The 21,696-nt window shown below is 53.8% G+C and overlaps 10 protein-coding genes across 10 annotated transcripts; 5 read left to right on the forward strand and 5 right to left on the reverse strand.

The window, feature by feature from the left end:
* Positions 1–366: 366 nt before the first annotated feature.
* On the forward strand, positions 367–1,775 carry JN550_007821 (uncharacterized protein; the record flags this gene model as incomplete). The annotated part of the gene is made up of 5 exons (XM_049319714.1): positions 367–468; positions 526–621; positions 678–714; positions 764–1,232; positions 1,298–1,775. 5 exons carry the CDS (start codon positions 367–369, stop codon positions 1,773–1,775), a joined length of 1,182 nt encoding a protein of 393 aa, XP_049170177.1.
* Positions 1,776–2,969: 1,194 nt separating this feature from the next.
* JN550_007822 (uncharacterized protein) lies at positions 2,970–4,298 on the reverse strand (the record flags this gene model as incomplete). Its single annotated transcript, XM_049319715.1, has 1 exon — positions 2,970–4,298. One exon carries the CDS (start codon positions 4,296–4,298, stop codon positions 2,970–2,972), a length of 1,329 nt encoding a protein of 442 aa, XP_049170178.1.
* A 2,243-nt stretch (positions 4,299–6,541) lies between these two features.
* JN550_007823 (uncharacterized protein) lies at positions 6,542–6,904 on the reverse strand (the record flags this gene model as incomplete). The annotated part of the gene is made up of 2 exons (XM_049319716.1): positions 6,542–6,665; positions 6,741–6,904. The coding sequence occupies 2 exons, from the start codon at positions 6,902–6,904 to the stop codon at positions 6,542–6,544; spliced, it is 288 nt and encodes a 95-aa protein (XP_049170179.1).
* A 589-nt stretch (positions 6,905–7,493) lies between these two features.
* JN550_007824 (uncharacterized protein) lies at positions 7,494–9,182 on the reverse strand (the record flags this gene model as incomplete). The annotated part of the gene is made up of 4 exons (XM_049319717.1): positions 7,494–8,649; positions 8,714–8,914; positions 8,977–8,992; positions 9,056–9,182. 4 exons carry the CDS (start codon positions 9,180–9,182, stop codon positions 7,494–7,496), a joined length of 1,500 nt encoding a protein of 499 aa, XP_049170180.1.
* A 400-nt stretch (positions 9,183–9,582) lies between these two features.
* JN550_007825 (uncharacterized protein) lies at positions 9,583–10,234 on the reverse strand (the record flags this gene model as incomplete). The annotated part of the gene is made up of 3 exons (XM_049319718.1): positions 9,583–9,751; positions 9,895–10,073; positions 10,124–10,234. The coding sequence occupies 3 exons, from the start codon at positions 10,232–10,234 to the stop codon at positions 9,583–9,585; spliced, it is 459 nt and encodes a 152-aa protein (XP_049170181.1).
* A 1,084-nt stretch (positions 10,235–11,318) lies between these two features.
* Positions 11,319–12,862, forward strand: JN550_007826 (uncharacterized protein; the record flags this gene model as incomplete). The annotated part of the gene is made up of 2 exons (XM_049319719.1): positions 11,319–11,352; positions 11,406–12,862. The coding sequence occupies 2 exons, from the start codon at positions 11,319–11,321 to the stop codon at positions 12,860–12,862; spliced, it is 1,491 nt and encodes a 496-aa protein (XP_049170182.1).
* Positions 12,863–13,590: 728 nt separating this feature from the next.
* JN550_007827 (uncharacterized protein) lies at positions 13,591–14,548 on the forward strand (the record flags this gene model as incomplete). The annotated part of the gene is made up of 2 exons (XM_049319720.1): positions 13,591–14,092; positions 14,304–14,548. 2 exons carry the CDS (start codon positions 13,591–13,593, stop codon positions 14,546–14,548), a joined length of 747 nt encoding a protein of 248 aa, XP_049170183.1.
* Positions 14,549–14,567: 19 nt separating this feature from the next.
* On the forward strand, positions 14,568–16,928 carry JN550_007828 (uncharacterized protein; the record flags this gene model as incomplete). The annotated part of the gene is made up of 1 exon (XM_049319721.1): positions 14,568–16,928. The coding sequence occupies one exon, from the start codon at positions 14,568–14,570 to the stop codon at positions 16,926–16,928; it is 2,361 nt and encodes a 786-aa protein (XP_049170184.1).
* A 1,041-nt stretch (positions 16,929–17,969) lies between these two features.
* On the forward strand, positions 17,970–19,007 carry JN550_007829 (uncharacterized protein; the record flags this gene model as incomplete). Its single annotated transcript, XM_049319723.1, has 1 exon — positions 17,970–19,007. One exon carries the CDS (start codon positions 17,970–17,972, stop codon positions 19,005–19,007), a length of 1,038 nt encoding a protein of 345 aa, XP_049170185.1.
* Positions 19,008–19,251: 244 nt separating this feature from the next.
* On the reverse strand, positions 19,252–21,114 carry JN550_007830 (uncharacterized protein; the record flags this gene model as incomplete). Its single annotated transcript, XM_049319724.1, has 1 exon — positions 19,252–21,114. The coding sequence occupies one exon, from the start codon at positions 21,112–21,114 to the stop codon at positions 19,252–19,254; it is 1,863 nt and encodes a 620-aa protein (XP_049170186.1).
* Between the last annotated feature and the right edge of the window lie 582 nt (positions 21,115–21,696).

A 21,696-nucleotide genomic window follows, 5' to 3' on the forward strand; every position in this document is an offset into this window, starting at 1 on the left:
CCTGATCTATATCCCCTGTCAAAGCCTTGACCGGCTACCACGATCCACTGTCACTGATGGGCACGGTGGTTGCCCAAAGAGTTGCCAAGGTCGCATGCGGCTGCATGCGTCTGTTTCAACCGGCTTGATGGCTCTTGAAGCCTGCAAGCTCACATTTGCCATGCTCCATTGCCCTGTCAGTCTGTGTGATGGGTGGTACCTTTCATAAAGGTTGCCATGTGCCCCATCTGGGCGCAGGTAGAGGAGAGAATTCTCGCCTGCCCAAGCCTGGACTCTTCTTGAGCGTCGAATACCTTCTTCGCCTTCAAGATTTTTCCTTTCTCTGGCCGAGCAGGACCTTGGTTTCGATCTTTCTTGTAGCCAGTCATGGGTGGTTTGGACAGTTCCTTCTCGGCGATCAACCTCGACGAGCCGGAACCGTGGTCAAACAGGCGATCCGTGATCCTGGGCCTCATTATCACTTTTCTGGTACGCGTCAACTCAGCTGGCTTGGCAACAGATCTGAATTTCTGACAATACACAAAGATAGCTTCTTGGATTTGTGTCTTCGGTCGACTCTATACACGTCTTAGAATAGTCAGGGAACCCGGATGGGATGACTTGTGTGTCGTATTCTACGTGGTACGTACTTGCGGTGGCTCGGGGGATATACATTCGTACTGATGTTTAGACTGTAGATCTTTACGACCATTGGCAGCATTTCCGTGTGCCTCTGTAAGTTGACTTTCCACATGTCCTTGACCAATAACTCATGTGGGTACAGCGGTGAACTATGGATTGGGTCAACATTTCATACTGCTGAGCCTCGACCAAATATACAGCTATCTGAAAGTATTCTACGTCATGAATGCCTCTTATTGCACGGCAACAGCATTCATCAAGGAAGCCTTACTGCTTCAGTATCTCCGGGTCTACGGTCGTGGCAATGTCATGTACTACTTTACTCTCTTTACGGCGATATTTACCGCCATGTGGGGATTCGCCTACTCGTTCATTGCCTGGGTACCCTGTTTGCCGGTGAACCATTTCTGGGAGGCACCACCTAACGCGAGATGCTACGGATACGGATCACCTATCCCTGAACAATTTGTTGGCACCTACGAAAGTCACACTGCGATCAATATGGTTCTCGACTTCATTGTGCTTATAATTCCGCTACCACTGCTGTTCAAGGAAGGTACAGGATTGAAACAGAGGATGCGGATACTGGGTCTACTATTCATGGGTTCTCTGTAAGTTTTGCAGCATATCACCGGTCTGTATCGTCGGTATATAGGTCTTACTAACACCGGACCAGAGTCATCATGCTCGCGATCTGGCGACTGGCAACTATCATCGAACACCAAGCCGGATATTGGCCAACCCACGACCCAACCTGGTACGGTTCGATCAGCATCATCCTGGCGGTCCTCGAAGTGGACATGGCGGCCATCTGTGCAAGCATACCGATCTTTTGGCCGGCGCTCGAGGCCAGATGGGGCAGCATATTCATCACGCAGGAGATCAAGATCACGCGCGAGGAGCGCTTCATCGACGACGAAGATGACCGCATGTCCCTACACCCCAACAGCCGCAGTCGCACCGGCAGCGACGTCGAGCTCAAACGCACCGAGAGCATGCAGTCGGGCTCGAAGGGCGACAACACGCACTACAACGACATGTTCATCATGAGCTCGGTCGACCCGCTTCGCAGCCCGACGTCCGGCACATCGAGAACCCAAGCCGTGGTGAGGAGCGACAGCACAAGAAATAAGGGCAAGAAGTGGCATCTGTGAGGGCAGTGCCATCTTTTTGAATAATATATATTGTTTTTATTGAAAGAGAAAAAAAGATCGGCGTGTTAGTTGGCGATGATCAGCGGCATCGTCGACAGATTTGGTTCGGCGCCTTGAGAGATCGGATCGGCTTGCGACATTATTATTAGTGTGTATTTTAGAGCTTTATACCCCCAAGCATGCGACTGTCCTTACTGCGAGCATGTATATTAGTTGCTGGGTTTCGATTCTAGCCAATGGCCCTGATTGCCGCACGGTCCCAATCGAGAGGTTTCTTGATCGGATTATATATATATATAAGCGAACTACACGCCATGCGATGCGTTGACTTGTTACTGTAACTGGGTGGAATTAATCGAAATAACTCCGAACAACTCCCTAGATGATAACAGGCCGCGTGTTGTCCGCTGAGACAGAAGAACATGGCTATCGCTCATAGAATCGTTCCAATTACATCAGCCAGCTTGAAGCATTGCATGACGACGCTTACTGCCACCAATGATAGTAGCATATTCATCTCATCACTGCACATTTGGAAATAGGATCTGGTGGAAAGGTCGCACAGGCTGCCACCTATCACCATGTAAGACAAGAACATTCGCACGAGGACTCATTAGGGTAATGCGGCCTCAATTGTGGAAGCCCCCTAAAACGGAGAAGACCAGTTTTGGTGGAGAGTCAACGTCTTCCTAAAACATAATCTGCACCTGTTTGTCCTGGGTGCCTAACTTTGTGCAAATGCAATATTACCTAGGTCTCGTATCCATTCCTGACAGTGCAAGTGATCGTCGATAGCATCTGACCGAAACGGTCAGGGTAAGAGATCATGGAAACTGCCAGCATCCACTCGCTGGTACCAAGCCCTAACATGATGTGCAAAACGAAACCAACAAACTCTCCTAAAGCATCCAGCCGCAAAACGAAATCGGCATCTTCTATTGATGCATGGGTAGTGAGTGTATGACACCCCACCTGGGCAATGAGATGAAGTGATCATCCATAGAGTTTCTCGGGGGTAAGGCCGTATCCAGTGTTCCGCTGCTCTGCTGACTGACTGGCTTAATGCTCGTTGCCAAGGACGTTGCCGATGCAGTATTTAATAAAATACTGTATTTACATCGCAGTACAGCTCCAAGAAACTGTTGTGGTATGAGGTATCGGGTACTGCTTTTCGTCCCTACTATGGCTCACTTACTAACGGTAGCGGTTGCCACCACCATGACTACCTGAGCCTCTCCAAGCCGTAGGGGCGCCGGAGTTGTAACCCGAGTCGAAAGACTCCTTGGCCAGGCCGTACTGCTGACGAGCAGTACCAGGAGCATCTGAGGTGTCATAGTCAATGTCGCCGTAGCCGGCCGCGTAAAGGCTGGCATTGGTATCGAAGTAAGGTACCATGGCAGGGCCATAGAAGGCACGCGGAGGCTCGACCTGTCGTCGCCCGCCATTGCCACCTTGGTAGCCGTAATAGCCGCGGCCACCACCAGTGCCGTAGCCGTAGCCCTGGTAGCCGTACGAGTCGAAGCCATCGCTGCCCCACTGGCTGCCACGGCGACGCCCGAAGCCCTGCGACGAGTGACGCTTGCGGGGACGCTGGTTTTCCTCCTGCTTGAACGAGGTGCCCTTGGGCAGGCCGGGGCGGCAGACCAGGCGGCGGTCGAGGTGTACGACGCCGTTGAGGCATATCAGAGCGGCCTCGGCCTCGTTGGGGTCGGTGTAAGTCACGAAGACGTAGCCCTTGTTCGCGAGGCTGTCACCGGCGTTAGACTCATTCGAGGCGAAACCTCCAGAGGTCGAGGGAGACTCGGCAAAGGGCATGTAGATTTTCTCGACGGTGCGGTTGACGTTGTGGATGCGGAGCAACTTCTTGACATCCTGACGGTCGGCGCTGTACTTGAGATTTCCGATGTAGATGCGACGGCCCTCCGAGATGGGGTCTGCGCCGGCTGACAACATGACGGGCGGCTGGGCGGGCGGGCCCATGAAGCCGCTGTAGCTGGCAACGCCACCGCCCAAGTTCTGAGGGGCAACGGGAGCGTAGACGACGTGGGTGCCTATCGGCCCATGCGTATAGGGTCTAGTCACATAAACGGTTGGCAGGGGAGCGCGGCGGGCCATGTTGGCGCTGGCAGTCGAAGCTTCAAGACCATTGTGACTGTGGATCAGTTCGGCAACCCCTTTGACTTCCATATCGTTGCGAGCATGCTCCGGCTCGAGTGGAGTGTTCTCAGTAGTAGCCAAGGGCGACGGCATGGCCTTGATAGCGGCATCGCTAGCATCAGGCGGAAGTTGCTGAGGTGTAGTGACACGCGAATCATCCACGGTTGAGAACGAGCCTCTTGTGTCTGCAGCAGTAGGCTCACGGGTCTTCAGCAACGCCTCCGGGCTTAGGCCGGGAACCGACTCCGGGCTCTGAGTCGGAGAGGGTACTGCAGTGGCAGGGTCAGATTGCGCGATCGCAGTAGTAGACTTCTGAGGAGTGTACTCGGTCGCCTGAGGACGGAGGTCGTGCTTGGTATTGGCCATGCTGTGAGACGTGTCGTTGGGTGTTGAACAAAAGATATTGTGATGAATAGTAAGGTGTGAGCTCTTCAAACCGAACAGAGGCAGCGGTGCGCGTGCCTTTTAGGTGATTTTGGGATAACTAAGGATGGTATTGCTGGTGAGGCAACGTCTCAAGCTCAGATGAGAGGCGAATCTTCCGGATAGACAGAAGAAGCAGTATGTGTTGCGTTTGCGTCAGAGGATCAAGGAGAAAAGGTGTCGAAGACTCAAAACCCAAAATTCAGGATGAGAAGTGAGACCCTCCAGACGGCGGACGGACAAGCGAACGCTCTGTATGCGAGATGATAGGCTGGAGAAGATGATATTGTTTGTAGAGTATGGCCTGGAGCTCAGAATGATTTGTGTTGGCTGACAATCAGGTGTGATGATGTGCGCCTGAGGTTGGGTGAAGGCCACGATACTTACCAAGACGCGTCTTACAAGTTGTCTGCAAAAACGCGTCTATGTAAATAAGATGATAGAGGTGAGGACGATTTAGAGGGTGCTCCGTTCAAGCGACAGACCTGATTCTGCTGGTGCGTCCTTGGCCGGGCAACGAGGGTGAGTAGCGATTAGAGCCGCATATACGCAACCGTCGGGTCGAAAGAGCTGCTTAGGTCGTCATCAAGGCCACAATAATGACTTGTGTTCTAGACTCAGCCAAGAAAATGAGTAGTGAGTACTGGTGAGGCCATATACGAGGCACAGTCGTGAACAGGAAGAACTGCCCAGGCTGTTTTGGGGCAATAATTACAAGCAGCAGAGACTCCAGAGACCGCAAACGAGGCAATGACCGTAAACAGCAGGCGCTCGCTGCTCCGTGTTCGAAAGACTTTCGAGCTTGGACGCGTAATATCGTGATATCGAGATACAGCCTTCCCTAAAGCGCGACTTCGCGTCTCTGACACGACGAGAGGTGATGATCTGAGTGTGAGAAATCTGAGATAATCAACTACGGAAAGCGGACTTGCTTGCTCGTAAAGAAATCACCGCAGGAATAGCGCAAACGCATCCTTAAGTAAGGACAACAGGGCGGACAGCGCAAACAGGCAGCCAGGCGTCAACGATCTGAGGGCCGTGGGCCTGGTGGGATAGGGTCAGGTTGGGATAAAGAAATTAAGGTACCAACATCAGCTATGTGGTGAAGGGATGTCTCGGGCAGGCAGTGATAAGAAATGAAGGCATGAAGGTTATCAATGTCCTGGAGGGGGAAAACTACAACTGCGGGCTGAACGCTTTGGTGAAAGGGTGGGAAGGGAGGCGAGGGTTCGGTCAAGTTCTCTGGGAGCTCCCAGACCACGTTTACACGAACATGAATTAACGCGATGACCGACTTGAAAGCCTCATCCCTCCCATCTTCCCTCAAGGACATTCTCGAACCCTCAGTCCCGTGCCGTTGTCTGCGGCCCATTAGTCCATCCGATCCTTGCCTGTGAAGCTGGCTTGGTCCAGTCTCACTTGCCTGTGATCAGTGGCAAGGCTCCTCTTGAATCCTATGGATGAATCTGGGAGGCCCTATTGAAGATTACTAAATTGGAGACAGTAAGCTAGGGGTATGCAGTTCATTGAAGAATAGGAGAGACCAAGACTGAGGGTTCACCGGCCTTCGGATTTGCAGACTAGTGGAGGACGTCACGCACAGGTTCGAGTCTTCGCATGTTTGCATATCCAAGACCAAGCTGGTACGTACGAAGTTGTAAGATAAGCCATTGTACAGACTCATGAATGCTGTTGTACAGTTTCATTGCTCAAGGACCACTGGACTCCCCGCTGGCAAAAGCCTCACATATGGTAGTGCGCAAGTTCGTCATTATGGCCCGTCCGTCGCAAAGAATATTCCCATGGCCCCTGGCCGCCTTGAAGTCGATGAACCCGATACTCCTCGCTTATTTCCTTTTCCGTTCCACCGCATCCATCTTTTCCTCCAACGCCTGGACATATTTGCTCAATCGCTGGCAGCTGGCCTGAAGAGCCTGTTGTACGCTCGTGTTAGTTGACAGCCCAGATATAGCGCGGGATCGCACGGGAAGCGGAAGAAACGGGAAAATTTGCGTGAATGCCGAAGGATTTCCCTCAAGAATACATAGACGCGTGGGTAACGGCGGGTACGGCCGGAGGGCTCGGGTTCGGGTTCGGGGGAATCTTCACAAAACACAGAGCCACAAATCCCCAAGAAGTGCAACCGGCCGGACACTAGGGGCAGGACGGTTGTTGTTTTTCTCATGTCAAATGCAGAAGCGTACATAGATATCCTCGGTCAAGAGCTCGTTCGATGCCTTGTACTCCTGCAGAACGTATGTGTAGACGCCGGCGCCGGCGAGGGTGCTGCCGAGCAGGAAGCCGAAGAGACTGCAGAATATGGTCAATTAGCCTTCGCTTTCTCTCTTCAGGATGGACACGCGTCCAGGGAAGGGGAGGCCGTACCCTCCGCGGAAAGCACCGACGGGCTTGCGAGCTGGCAGGGCGACAGTCGCATCGGCGAGTTGGCGGGATGTCGAGCTGAAGGTGCGGGTCGCGGTAGAGCGCATGGGGGAAGAAGAAGCCGCAAGGAGGCTGCGAGCCCCTGCGGAGACCATTCGTGCAGACATCGTGACGGTGTGGTTTGTTTGGCGTGGTGTGATGATGTCGGGTGGGTGGAAGGCGAGGAAAGGAAGTGGTCGCTTCGGGTCGATCTGGCTGAGACGCTGACGTCCAATTGAGATGGGCGATGCAGGTGCTGGCTGCAGGGGTCGAGCTTTGGGCAGACAGGTGCTCTGAAAACGGGGCCGGGTCTTAGCGGCGCGGAGTACTTAGCCGTTCGACCCCCAATCCGTCTACCGGTGTCTACCATCAACTGCTTGATATGGGATGACTACGAGTTTAATATCTACGTGGTCCCAGGATGTCCCTTTTGCATGGAGTTCTATTCCGACTATTCAAATAGTCAACATGACAACAGTGGTCGGTCTTACGATGGCTGAACCACGACTTCACAATCGGTTATCTCAGCAACAGCCGCAGTAGAACGATGAAGAAAATTCATTAAAACCTATGCTGCACTACTGATGAGTTCGCATTTTTTATCCCGTGTCCCACGGAGCGGCCCTCCGCTCCTAGCTTCTCTGAACCGAGCCGAGCATGTAGATAGATAAACTGTACAAACGATCAAGGGGTATTCATCTTCATTCCGCTAACCATCTAAAGCTCATCGTGAGTGCTCTCCTTGGCAGCCTCGCTGCTGGTGCTCTCGGTGGCGGCAGGGGCAACGGGGGTCTCCTCGATGGTCTTCTCCTCAACCTCAGCCTTGAACTTTCCGTTCTCCTTGACGAACTTGATCAGGTCCTCAACAGTGCGCGAGCCGCTGTAGGTGACGGGCTCGGTCTTGGCGCCAGCAGGGTACATCTTGATGGTAGGGAATCCCTGGATCTCATCGGGAACGTCGTTGGCAGTGGCGTCAACCTTGGCAATGACAATCTTGTCCTTGAACTCGCTCTTAGCGTACAGGGTAGCAAGGTCGTCGTACTTGGGGGCCAGGGCCTTGCAGTGACCGCACCACGGGGCGTAGAACTCAATCAGAACATCCTTGGTGTCATCGAGGACAATGTCGTTGTACGACTTGGCGACGACGACGGTGACGGGGCCCTCCTGGGTCTCGGGGATGGGCTCAGACTTGATGCTGGGCTCGACCTTGCCAGCGGCGAAGTCATCGACGAAGGCCTTGATCGAGGCGAGGTCGATCTTCTTCTCAATGTTGTAGGGGAACTTCTGGTTCTTGACGGTCTCCTGGATGGCGAACGACGGGAACTTGTCGGTGGGCAGGTTCAGGTTGCCAGCGTGGGCACCAAACTGCTTGGCATCAATGGTGGCGAAGTTGATCTTGCCGCGGTACTCCTCAGCCAGAGACTTCAGGCTGTCGGCGAGCTCCTTGCGCTCCTCAGCCGTCTCGGCGAAGATGTAGGCCAGGGGAAGACCGGCAGACATGTATCCAGAGTAGGTCTCGGGGCCGACCTCGCCGACCAAGGGGGTGCTAGCCGTCTTGGCGAACTTCTCAATGGCCTCGGCGTCGAACTTCTCGGAGAAAGTGGCCTTGCCCTCGTCAAAGGTCTTGTAGAGGACGATGGCGGGGGCCTTGACACCCTCAGCCTCGGCCAACTCAGCGTCGCTGCTCGAACCGAAGGGGTACGAGTCGCGGAGCTTCTCAGCAGTCTTGGAGAAAACCTCGCTCGACTCCTTGTCGGAGGCGTCGAGGTAGGCGACAAGGACGACCTTGTCGGTGTTCTTGAAGTCGGCGAGCGACTCCTTGGTGACCTCGGAAACGGCGGGGAGCGATTGCTTGATCATGTAGGATGTGATGCTGCGGATCGAGAACGTGTCAGTAAGGTGACGTTGATCACGAGCAGAGCGCCAGGAAAACTCACGCGTTGGCCTTGCGCTGGCCAGAGTAGGGGGTGATGTTGTCCTTTCCGCGGAAGACCTTGAGGGTAGGGTAACCCTCAACACCGTAGGACTGGCACAGGTCGGCCTCCTCAGTGCAGTCAACCTTGACCAGCTGGATGTTCTTCTCCTTCAGGGAGGTGGCGGCCTCCTCGTACTCGGGGGCGAGGGCCTTGCAGTGTCCGCTGTGAAGCATGTCAGTATTCCGGAGTCGAGCAGAACTTCGGCTTCTGTCGGAAAAGCTTACCACCAAGGGGCGAAGACTGTAGCAGGCTAATGTCAGCTGGGATTCGCCAGCAGATGCTGAGAGCAATGTTGCAACTTACACTCTGCGAGGACGAGGTCGTTCGACGCAACGAAGTCGTCGAAGGTGTCCTTCTTGAGCTGGGTGACGTCCGAAGCCGAGACGGCGGCGGCGGCAGCCAACAGGCTGAATGCGACCTTTCTATACATGGTGAAAAGACTGGCACAAAGACTGTTAGCTAGGCTCCTCGTGTGACGCTGCTGGCGGTGCCCAAGACCAGGAGAGAGGCTTCGAGGATCCGCGAGTCTGCGGCGTCGAATTGGGTCGACGTCGACGTGAATGCTGACACCACGAAGCTGTCTCCAGGTTGTGGATTGCGTGCCGGGTAGACAGAGGGAGATGGAGAGGGATACTTACTTCTGCAGAGATCAAGCCACCTTAAATAGAAAAAGAAGGCTGATGGTGAAGTGAATGCAAGAACAGTGAAATGGTAGAAAACAGTCCACTCGAGACGGAAAAATGGACAGTTGGGTCCTTTTATTCACCTGGAGCTGATAACGGGGAACGGCAGGGTGAACTCTGGTGCCCAGGGAGGCGGCTTTCAAGATGTCAATCTGTCCAGTCCAGTCCCGCACCAGGGCCGGCGCCAGTTGGTCCCTGCGGTGCGGCCTGGGCCTCTCCCCTTTTGGCCTTTGCCTCAATTGGGGCTCGTCGAAAGCTCGCTGCGCCCGCCCCGATGGCATTTCTAAGCTGGGGCTTCCTCTCCTGATCTTGACACCTGTCTTTTCCAGGCACGTATTTTTGGAGAAAGCTTGCCGCTAGCCTGGTCTGCAGCAGGGATCACCAGCCCAATTGGGCGCATCCCAAGGGTCCTCCTCAGTCCCCACTTGCCTGCTGTACTGCACTAGGTACCACACTCACTCAAGCACACCACCGGGGACCACCATGCCTGCAAGCCCACCGCCCGCAAGCCCACCGCCCGCCGGGCCCTCCTCTGCAGCGGCGCGCACTCTTGGGCGGCGTGTAGGGACCTGAGTCGTGATTGGTGCCTTTGCACGAACTTTACTCCATGAGGCGACTATGGTGCCACCATTTGCCCTCTAAAACAATCGGATATCCTAGCCAGTTGCTTTCTCAGCTGTTCACTTACCAGCCATGGGCAAGCTGGAATCTGTTGCGTGCTATGGAGGGTTCTCTCACACTTCCAGGTCGAAGACGTCTCACAGTGGAGGCTGCCCACAATGATCCAGTAGCACCTCATGTCAGCTTACCTCTGCTTTGCACTCAGCAATCTAGTCCAAGTTACCTCGAATCCTATTGACATGTGGCCTGAGGTGCATGGCCCATGGGACGGGTTAAGGTGCAGATCTCCAAATCCAAGCCACCCCTTGCCTAAACAGACTGATTAATCCGCGGGTACTGCCTCCGTTTGTCTTTCCGGTACAGCCCCAAAGAGGTTCGGCGGAGGCAGTGTGGTTACAACAGATATCACCGATCTCGTAGGATTCAGGTACAGTGAGTCCACTTCGTCTCTTAGCCAGTCTCGGCGCACTTTACATATAATGCTCCACAAGGACTGGATGCGGTGCCTGCTCCAATTGCACCACTACAGTACACTGGATATGAAGACCGAATCAATATGTGAGGCTCAAGCCAGATACTTGGGGTAGCGTACCCCACACTACACCTCCCGTCTTCCCAATCAATGCCTACCAAGCCATCGCTATAGATCGATGGGGCCAAATCCACCTAATGAGGCGAAATGAGAATGACTGTATAGTATGTAGCTTTTCCGTGAGCTCTCATTTGCCATCGTCGAGAACATTTTCGAAGGGAACCGACCCATATCAACCGCAACAAGCCGCCCGCCGCGCAATGGGGGCGGGTGCTTAAATAATGCTTTAGACAGTCAATCGAGTCAGTACGCCACAGTCTGGAAGGGTCCAGCCTGCTTACGGCACAGGCCTCCTCAGTGGCCACACTATAGCCAGACACTTCATCGGGGCAGAATGGGAGACTTGAGTATACTCAGCCGAACTCTATCTACGACAAACCGTGAACCAATAGCTCTTGTGTTCCTTCTTCTGGGATTGCAATCGCTGCGACTGTTCTAACCGGTTGACCTTCCTATCGTGGGCAAGGATTACATGCGGGGGATGGGGTAACTAAGCTGGACCTGGGATCGGGTCAGGGGAACACAGTACGATAGACGTTCCGGAGTTCGGAATGAATGTGAAAAAGATCGGTATTGCGCTTTCACTTGTTTAAATATGTAGTCGCTAGAGATTCCATCTGATCTCATCCTTTTGACGGAACGCAATTTGAGGAGGAAGTTATTAGTGAAGATGACGAGGCGCGCGATCGAGCAGCAATCTCCCCGTAAGTAAACCCCCAAACCATCTGAGGGGCCGCATATTCTGACTTGTCCCCAGGCTACTTCCGGGCTTCTTCCTCATCAACCGCCCATCCGCAGGCACCGGTTACTGTTGCTGAACCCCGGTCGCAACGAATCCATTCTACTAGCCTTGGCATCACAATAAGACCAAGAGCCGAAGACGCGCTGGCGCCAGCAGGCGACGATGCGGTTTCGACCACGAAGAAGAAGTTCTTCACCATAATCAGGGCTGGATTGCTTGTCCCTGGTGATGGCAAGCCTCTTCACGATGCAGCGCTAGTGATCGAAAACAAGATCATTGCCTGGGTTGGCTCCCAAGCTGAAGTGCCAGATGAATATACGGAGGCCCCGCACCGGAGCTTCGATATAGATTATCTCATGCCTGGCTTATGGGAGGTTCATGCACATTTTGATGGTTCGAGCCCTTCAGACCCGGACCTCGGCTATCTCGCATTCCTCTCAACCCATCCCGCCGCTGCCGGTGCGCGTTTGGCGAAGCAGTGCTGGGAGGCCCTCCAGCGCGGTTATACGTCCCTACGCGACGTTGCTGGACTTGGGTGTGAAGTCGCACAGGCAATTGACGATGGATCCATTGTTGGTCCGAATGTTTACAGCTCAGGCGGTGCCTTGAGCCAGCTGGGTGGCCATGGCGACATCTTTGTCATCCCTGCTGGAGACGTACTTCTCAACTTTGGCGTGGGCAACATTTCAGCGGGGCACCATGGGACAGGGCCGGTGGTGATCGTCGACGGTGTCGATGAGTGTCGTCGAGGAGTACGGCTTCAAATCCGGCGCGGCGCCAAGTGCATTAAGGTCATGGCTTCTGGCGGCGTGATGTCACGGGATGACAACCCGCTCTACGCCCAGTTCAGCAAGGAAGAACTCGACGTGATCGTCCAAGAAGCGAACAGGCAGGGCCGTGCTGTTGCTGCCCATGTTCATGGCAAGCCGGGTATTCTAGCTGCTGTGAATGCCGGGGTTACGACAGTAGAGCATATGTCCTTTGCTGACCAGGAGTGTATGGATGCCATCAAGGAGAAGGGCACGATCTACGTTGCTACACGCTTCATCGTCGATTTGTTACTTCAAACTGGCGGGAAAGGCCTTTCGAAAGAACAGTGGGCAAAGGCCAAGCTTTGCGGTGCAAATCACGAGGCCGCCTACAAGCTGGCTATTAAGAACGGTTTGACGTTTGCCCTCGGCACGGATACAGCACCCGGAGACAACTGCGCCATAGAACTCGAATACGCCGTGAAGGCTGGTATGAGCAATCTGGAAGCGATCAAGGCCGCTACCGCGAACGGCCCCCTAACGGTCGGAGCTCAGGCTCCAAAGTCGGGGCAGCTAAAGGCTGGCTACGAGGCAGACATCATTGGCCTCACGGAAAACCCGGTGGAGGATGTCAAGGTGTTACAGAACATAGATGTCATCAAGTATGTCTTCAAGGGCGGTAGGCTATTCAAGGGGCCAGGCGTTGGGCCCTGGGGTGAGTAATAAGTACTAGAATAGGGAGCGCCTTATCTGGTAATCGGGAAAATATTTCCACTCGAAACTATCGACTTGAGGATGGCGCGCGTGAACCTGTGGCGATTGTATTTCTCAGTCGATCGGGACTGCCCTCGAGCCAGACCATCTTGACCCCAGCGTGGACGACAAGTTACAATCCAAAGCCATCCCCGAAGCCACATCTGATATAAGCTATTGTTCAAAGTGTTAATAATGAGCGAGGACAGAAAGGCCATGCAGGTCCTAGATGAAGGCCGCATCCTACCTTCCCCGTGTCTTGCCTCGCACATGCTCGTGGCTTCCTGCTGTCCGCCCATAGCTCTTCCAGAAATGCTCCCGCGGGTCCCAAGGCTCCCAAGGCTCCTACCATCGCCGCGCGGCGAGCTAGAGCACCTTCATCTGATGGCAGCAACACATGAACGATACACTCCGGCCTGCAGGTGCCTAGGTAGCTTAGGTAGTTAGTGAGCATGGCCCCGTGGTCCAGGCGATTTCTTCTCGTCAGCGCTGCACTCCACTCGTTACGACAATCTCGAGTCTCTTACGGCACCCTACGCCGGTGGCTTTTTTGGATGCGTCTATTCATCCAAATACAGAGACTTGGGCCGCTCTGCTTCATTAGTGACTTTCCAAGCATCTATTTCAACATCTAGTGCTCTCCAACCGACGCTGCCCATCACACCCGCCTCGCTAGAGTAGGCCCCCGCTGCTTCACCATGGATCATCACCGTTTGCCCCGACGATCCCAAAGCCATGGCACCCTTCACAGCAGCTACGCCCGGCATGGACGGCCTCTTCATAAGCCTCTTCGCAGCGTGAACGAGAACTCGGCTCTCCTGCCTTCACCTGGTGCTTTGGAGAGTATGCTGAAGACCACAACCGAGACTGGAGATATTGGTCTCTTCAGCATCAAGTCTGTTCCTATTTCACGCGTGGGACCACCAGCAAGTAGAAGGGATGCTATGGGCCATGGTCTGCAATCCCTCCCTCGCCATACCATCGATGAGTCCAAGAGGCATGACGGCCGCAGAAGGCCTCCCCGGCATCGAGATGTCACCGCTGAGATCATCTCTATGTACGGATCCAACAGCCAGAGCTCGAGCTCCGTCACTAGCACTCTGGCTTACTCGACTGATGAGCCTGGCCAGCGTTCGTACTCTATGACGACTGTTGGATCAAAACAGCTGTCCCACAACAAATCCAATGCAACCCTTCAAAGTCAGTCCAGCATTGGGCCTTTGCAACGCCCTCGGTCACCATTTCCGTACCCTACTAGGCTGAAGCGACCAGGCGCTCGCCCAGTATCTCCAGCTGTGACGGATGCTGGCATCGTCGATTACAGCCGCATGGTTGAGATTGACAGAATTTCATTGGCAAGTGACCATCGAACACACTTGGCGTGGACGCTCAATACTGACTTGAAACTCAGAGAACTGGATATGGACCTCTCAAACCCCCCTATCCACGCGGCCATCGAAGGCCGGCACCTTTGGGTATCCGCTCAGAGGCAAACCTGTCAACTCCTACGTTGCCAGCATGTGGACCTCCTCAAATGCGTCGACTTCCAGGGCCGCCATCTTTGCGAACTGTATCAGCAGCGTCGGTAGCGTCCTGGAATGCGCCAAATCGCCCTCATCGGGACAGAGTGAACAGTGCAACATCGAGGACGTCTAGTCTTACTTCGGTTGTCAATATGTACTACCGAATGCCGCCTGCACTTAAGGCTTCGCAATTTGGGCCACCGGATCCGACGCCTCGTTACTACGACTACACAGAAGAATTCGAGAACAAGACAGCGCAGCCAACGAAATCACTTGAGACATTGGCTCCCATACCTACAAGGGCGTCGAGCACTCAACGTCCCCTGGTTCTCAGAGAAGGGTCGGAGGAGCAGCTGGCTGCAGCTTTCGACGACAAATCTGCACCGGATTTCTCAGACGATGACGACCACCAAGGTGAATCTGACGCAGAAACAGAGCCACATCTGCTGAGTGATATAGAAACGCCTCACGAAGGTACCACAAGGGATCGAAAGCCCAACAGTCCCGCCAGAGTCTCCGGCACAGACCCAAGGGCCCAGATCATACCTAGCTTGACGCTAGGTATGAGGAAGCTTACACGAGGCAGCGACATTGATCTCCTACCGTCGCAGGTTCGGAGAACATCCGTTGATACTTTCAGGCCCAGCCTTGACATAGAATCTCCTGAGGTTCCATTGTTCAGCTACCCTAACTTTCGTCACAGAACGTCTGAGCATACAAATACACCTTCTCCAGCACGGCAAGTACAGGTTCATGTCAAGACCCCAACAATCAGAAGTGAGCAAGGGGTTATCTTGAGGGATGATGAACATGACAGCACTAACGGCACTGATGATGCGTCTTCTGTGAACGACAGCGCTTGCGAGCCGCCCCTCAGAGAGCCAAGAACTCCCAGAGTGCCAACCCATGGTTTCAGCAACCCATACCCCATGCTGAAGACCGCACAGGATATGCTGAAAACCAGTTCAAAAGGGTCTGACAATTACTCAACACTTGCACGTACAACTGCTGTGGCAGATCCCTTCAAGCCAGGCTCCCGCAAACTCCTCAAAGGATCTGATGCACATCAACATTTGCCGTGTGCCACAGCAGTGAATGGGTGCGGTTCTGTAGGAATCGCAGATAACAATTCGTCAATTGAGACTTCGGGGGCTACGGACCGTTTAGAAACGAATCCTTCTGATAACCGAACTGCTCGGGGAGTTGCCAGAACCAATGATGACGGCACAGGCCGGATCTTGAGACCACCTCTAAGAAACGATGATCACAACAAGAATGACCAGAGAAACCATGCTGATTTGAAAGTCATCACCAATGGGTTGCCTCAGGATGAAGAGGAGATCCCACAGCTAACTCCGTCGTGTTCTCTCACGCCATTGATCTCGCCAAAACCAATCTCACCCGCTCGAGAGCTGAGGGTCAAGAACAGCATCCCTCAGCTTATGAAAGCATTACCACCGTTACCTGGTCAACCTGGATACGTTTCTCCTCCTTCATCAACCGGTTTCAGCGACGATGGAGACGACTTTGTTGCAGTTTTGAGACCATACCGCTTTTCACAGTCCGGTATATCGAGATGTCGAGATGCCTCTGAGTTAGCCAGAAATGCTGAGAAACCCCCCGCACGCTTGCAAAAACCCAAACCAGATATTCAAAAGAAGCTTCCCAGAATTAGGGCCAAGTCGAAAGTGTCAATCGCCGACGCCCCGTCTAATCATAGAGAGTCAAGGCCATGGAATTCAGAGAAGAATTATCCATGGTGCAATGACGTGCCTCCAATTGAGCTTGTGGATGTGGAATGCGAAGTTAACAAACATGACTCTCTTCGTGAGAAGCCACGGGTCAGTAGCTCTCGTACTGCCAGCAATGTAGACTCACGCTCTAATACCGTGCGCCGACGTCCACAAGCTGGAGGTTCCGGGCTCGTACAAGATATTGCAAGTCAACAGCGGAAAGACCTCTTCAGCTTCTCCAGCGGATTGGGATCTGTCTTTCGCCAAGTCAGTCGTAAGTTCTCTCAAAGCTCACATAAGGCTAGTAAGCCGGAATCAGCATCGCCATTCTATGATGCGGAAACATCGTTGCCTGATCAAAGTCCTGAAACGAAACCACGCGTTCGGCTCAGAAGATCCACCAGCAAGTACAAGGCGAATTACCACAGCTTTGATAAAGACTCGGCCATTGAGAAGCGTCATGGTTTGAAGAAGCACTTCTCAGATTTGCGTTGGCTGCTAGCACGATCGACGCGTACACAAACGCGGGAGACTCCTGACGAAGGGTCAAACTTTTTGCATGCAAAACGGGGAGCCGTTTTGGAGAGTACGTTTGGATTGGGAAACACCGATTTCGATAGCAAAGATATTAGTGTCGGTGAAGGCAATGCTCCGACCAAGCAGCCTAGGCCACGGCTTAGAAGACGAATGAGAGCCAGAATTTCCAAATGGGTGAGAGGGACCAAAACCGGTGGCAAGCATCGGCAAAAAGGGACCTCAGTTACTGCAGAGGATAACTGAGGATGCTGTGAAGAGAATATAACCTACTTACGAGCTGGGATCGCAGTACCAGAGTGTAGTCTCTGTTCTGTATGAACATCAACTGTAGCCTTGGGAAGGCAGTTTTTGGAATGCTTGAGACACAAAGCTGCTTGTTTTGGAACTTCTTGGAACTTCTCATCGGGCGGGAATGACTGCTGCTAGCTTAGGCCAATGGAAAGGGTCAGAACTATTGTGTACGAACCCGCTTGGGGAGCACGGGGACTATTCTGATCCAGGGTGATTGGGGCGTTCTTAGTTATGTGGGAAGACAATATTGCATGCAAACGCTGGATTGCACCTCATTAGTACACAATAATGCCAGAAATCTTCTTAACTGTGGCCTTTCAGCGCATGCTGTTCATCACAAATGTTCGTCACCGCGGTGGTAACCTCAAACATGTGCTTTGGGGCTCCTGTGAATAGTAGTGACTACAACGACGTTGAAATGAGGCTTTGTTTACAGAGGTTTGCCTTGGTTTCCACCCGCTGGCACATTTGAGCAAGAGATCTGTGAGTTTGAGACGAGAGGGTTTGCGATTAGACTTCGTAGGGGGCGCGGTTGAGGCATTCTAGCTCGAGAAGTCCGTTGACAACAATCCAATCATGAGGCGCGAGGTACCACATACATTGAGAAGAATAGGCACGAGCACGAGACATCTAATAAGATTGTTCTAGCTGGTATCTGCCGCACTTCTAGCCGTGCCCTAATAGTACTCTCCTTGCAGCCGTTGAACTGCTTGAAAACTGACTCTATTCTGGCGCCCCCTCCAGCGCAGTGAGCCAGGCTCCATCTCCGTCTGCTCGAGCTGGTCCCATCCCAGCAAGCTAGTAACTTTCTCTCTCTGCAGCTAACAGTGAATGCTTCTTTATCCTACTTTCCTTCTCGATAAACCAAAGTCTTCCTGGGAGATTGCCTAGGGTTGAACCCTTTTGTTCAGCAGCAGTCTTCATTCTTTCAACCGCATAGACTCCAATCCCTCGTAAACCCGTACCTTCCCCATCTATCCACGGCATCTCGCAATGGAGGACCGACAACGCTCAGACACAGAAAATACAGATTCGATAGACTGGCCACAATGTTGGAATGAGGGCCGTACCAACAGTACATCTCCGGAGCCTAAAGGTCCAGGTTCCTCCGCACCTCCGGCTTTGGAACAACAAGTAGCAACAAATGAGCACAGAGAAGGCGAGCGAGAAAACGGTGATACGGGTAGTGATGGTATTGAAGACAATGACGGGATCTCAGCAGTATCTGATGAGCACGTTCCGCTTGACTACCCTGGGTCCGACGCAGAGCGCTATCACCAGCTCGAGGCGCTGAACGACAGGATATTAAGCTGGGCGCAGGCCGGCAGCGCCTTAACGCCAAAGGAGGAATATGCAGCCTTCACGAAGCTTCCGGATCCATGGAAGCACTATCTTTCGAGTATGACGGGTGCTGAGAGGATCCGCCCCCCGCGAGGCGAGGCCGTCCGCGTCAAGACGCGCTGCGGGAGCACGATGTACGTCGGCCGCCCAAAGGGCCGAATTAAGTGGAAGGAGGTCGTGTGGGACAAGAAGTCGGCCGAAGCCGAGAGAGCTGACTCGATGAGCAGCGGCGGCGCCGCGCCCGCTCCCAAGACGGCGAAGGAGGAGGAGTCCGCAACGAGCAGACAGGGAAGCGTAGAGTCCGAACCGGAGCCGGACATAGAGCTCTGGGGCAAGTTGGATGAGCTCACCCCTATCCGCTCCAAGTCGGTTCCGGAGCAGATGAGGGCAAGAGCGTTGCAGAAAAAGCAGTCTCGCCAGAGTTGGCTGGAGCATCTGAAAAACGGTCCGCTTGCCGGAGCAAAGCGAAAGGCCTCGCAGGCCAAGGGCTTCTTGTCCAAACTGTGGGAGAGGCGAGACTCGGGCGTCTGCATGGAATGCAAAAATGGGCTCCCATGTTACGATGAGCTTGGCCCCAAGAACGATCGCTGGGATGAGCCGGATGCTCGTCCCACGGCGTCACAATCGACAGAACTTCCCGACGCACGGTGGCTTGTGCAGCGCCAACAGGACGAGGGCGTGGTGCTCTGACACCGCTCGGCAATCACCCTCCAAACGGCATTGGGAATCTTAATAACCTATCAAGAATAGCGCTAGAGCAAGGGGCGTTCAGAGATGTATCTTCCGAATTTTTCTCCAATAGATGACCAGGAAGCCTATACCTTCCGCACGAGACGCTGCATCTCGCCTCATAGTTGCTCTGCCTCAATCGCTGAGTTGAAGTCCTGTTAGTAGTTGTGGTGTGTAGAGTAATTATATCTTCATGGAAAGGTATTCAGAACACGCCTCCTCCAATGATGAACAATCTTTCTTCTTCGCGTTTAGCCCATTGCATGATCTTATTAGCACCCAAAGTCAAGATTTGCCTGGACGCATTGGGTCCGGCGACGCAGTAGAACTCGAATACGGGTGTGATCCACGCGAGCGACGTCGAGTCCTCGCCGACGCAATGCATCACCTTGAGATGAGCATGCTTCGCATGCACTGTAGCGTGCAGATTGTGATATAGCGACATCAAACGGCGGTGCGAGACCATGTCGTCGAAAAGCGGCTCCAGAGTGGGCATGCAGAACTGCACGTTCGCTTTCGACTTGAAGAGGAAATGGCTGATGTGCGTCCCAGGGGCGATGTCGGTCACCTTGGGCCGGCCCTGCTTTGCTGCCTTCTTGATAATGTCAAGACTTCCCTTTCTCTCCAGCTCATTGACGACATCGTCTCTCATCTTCTGAAGGGTGAAAAAGCTCTCCTTATCGGGGCTAATGAGAATGATGGCGATCTCTTCGTCGACCGGGATATCCGTTTTGGAAGATGTGGAACTCCCGGGCCTTCCACCCAAGAAACTGACATACATGTATAGATACCCACGATTGTTGAAAGCAGGGAGGCACAGGGGAATCCAGTTTTCACCACCGCCAGCCTTGATCCCTCCAGATTCAAAAAGCATATTGAAGATGAGCTGCAAATCGCTCGGATGAAGAGAATGCTTGCGAGGCCTGATAACGCTCACTAAGCGGCCTCCGGCTACTATCAGGCCATATAGCAGATTGCCCGCTTTTGCCTTCAGGAAGGCATTATTTATCGCGTAACGTTGCGACTTTCGGATTTTGAGACATTCCAGCGCCCCCAGCAGCATGGACGGCGAGCCTTTGGTGAAACTGTCCGATAAAGACGAAAGCAGTGACTCTGTGCCCTGAAGGGGCCTTCTCAGATCGGTCGACGGCCGATTTGCGAATATGTGCGTCAAAGTAGGCAACGTCAAGGTTGAGAGGATTTGCATGTAGAGGGCGTTCAACTGGGCCCGCAGTTGCGAATCGCTCTCCCCCAGTTTGCTTATAGCGACAAAGTACAGAGGGCCCTCAGTCGCTATGACGAACCTTGTGTTGCCGGCAGTGAAGCCTTGGAGCGGGTTCTTGGCACCCTGATAGAACGATATGATTGTCTGGACCACACCCATCGAGGAGTTGATCAGACTCAAGTCACCATGTCGGCTGTAGATCGGCTTCCCGGCCGATGAGAGGATCATGTAGTGCTTCAATTTCGATTTCCATATCGACACACGATCCGAGTCGGTCCATTCCTTCTGAGACTCGTCGGGGATGCCGTCGAACTCCTTCTCAAATTCCCGAAGTGCCGAGGCTTCCTCCGTCTTCATGGCGCTGAATGGCGGCACCGTCGCTGACTGCGATCTCAGCAGTTGCCACGCCGGGCTTCTCTTGCTTGTGTCGCCGACGAGGAGGCTCTCGAGGTCGCCAGCGGGACGCAGGGTTGGCGCAAAGCTCATGACACTCATGCCCTCGTCCAGGTCGTTGGAGGCGGGGTTGAAACTCCGCGTGGACCCCAGGTCCCCCGGTATTATAACATCCTCGTGGCCAGCCGTGGCTGTGCCCTCGCTACTTGTGAACGTGCCCCTCGTTCCGTCCGGGAATGAGAGCGTCTGGATGTTGGTGGCCGAGACGGCAGTGGTTGGCTTCGACAGCAGTCCGGGCCTCTCTACTGCAGCAGACGTGGCAGCAGCCGTGACGGCGGGTGTCTGCGAGACCGGTCGCGGCGGTAGGGGAGGAGGTCGTTCGTCGTCATGATCCTGATCGCGGTCGGCATTGGGGCCTGATGCTCCGGCATCTTCCCTGCTGGCTACCATTGCAGCTTTGGTTGTGGGTTTTGCATAATTACCCCTTCCTTCAGGTCCGAGGCGCAATGGTCAATGGGCACACCGAGTCCTGCAAAGTAGTCACTCAAATGGCACGCGTGAGGGTCAAGGTAGTCCTTGTCCACATGTCGGGACAATTATTCTATGGCTGCACGGGGGGGCATGATAGAGGGCTATTTTAGTGCCCTCCTGGGACCGGACCGGCGTCATGGGCCCAGCGCTGGACGGTTTGGGGGGCATGGGAAAGATGAATTGCATGCCCGGCACGCGTCTCGCGTGCAGTATCGTATAACAGAAGTAACACCACGAGTTTTACCTGCACTTCCCTTGAGCAATTGATCAGGGGGTGCCACCAAAGTACTTTTCGAGTATGATACCGAGCACTCAGCACATCACGGGTATCTTTCGTCTCAAGTACTGTGTTCAAGCTTGCAGGCCCAAATGGGGGGATGCCAGTCCATGTAAGGGGATGGTTGCGTGTCGTCTTTGGCAGTTTTGACCTCCCTAAGCACATGACGCACGCCCACATGGGCGAGATATTCTTTCTAGCTACTGGTACAACGATGGCAATTT

The sequence above is a fragment of the Neoarthrinium moseri genome (genome assembly GCF_022829205.1).
Source record: "Neoarthrinium moseri strain CBS 164.80 chromosome Unknown scaffold31_Wmoseri_CBS_16480, whole genome shotgun sequence".
NCBI lineage: Eukaryota > Fungi > Ascomycota > Sordariomycetes > Amphisphaeriales > Apiosporaceae > Neoarthrinium > Neoarthrinium moseri.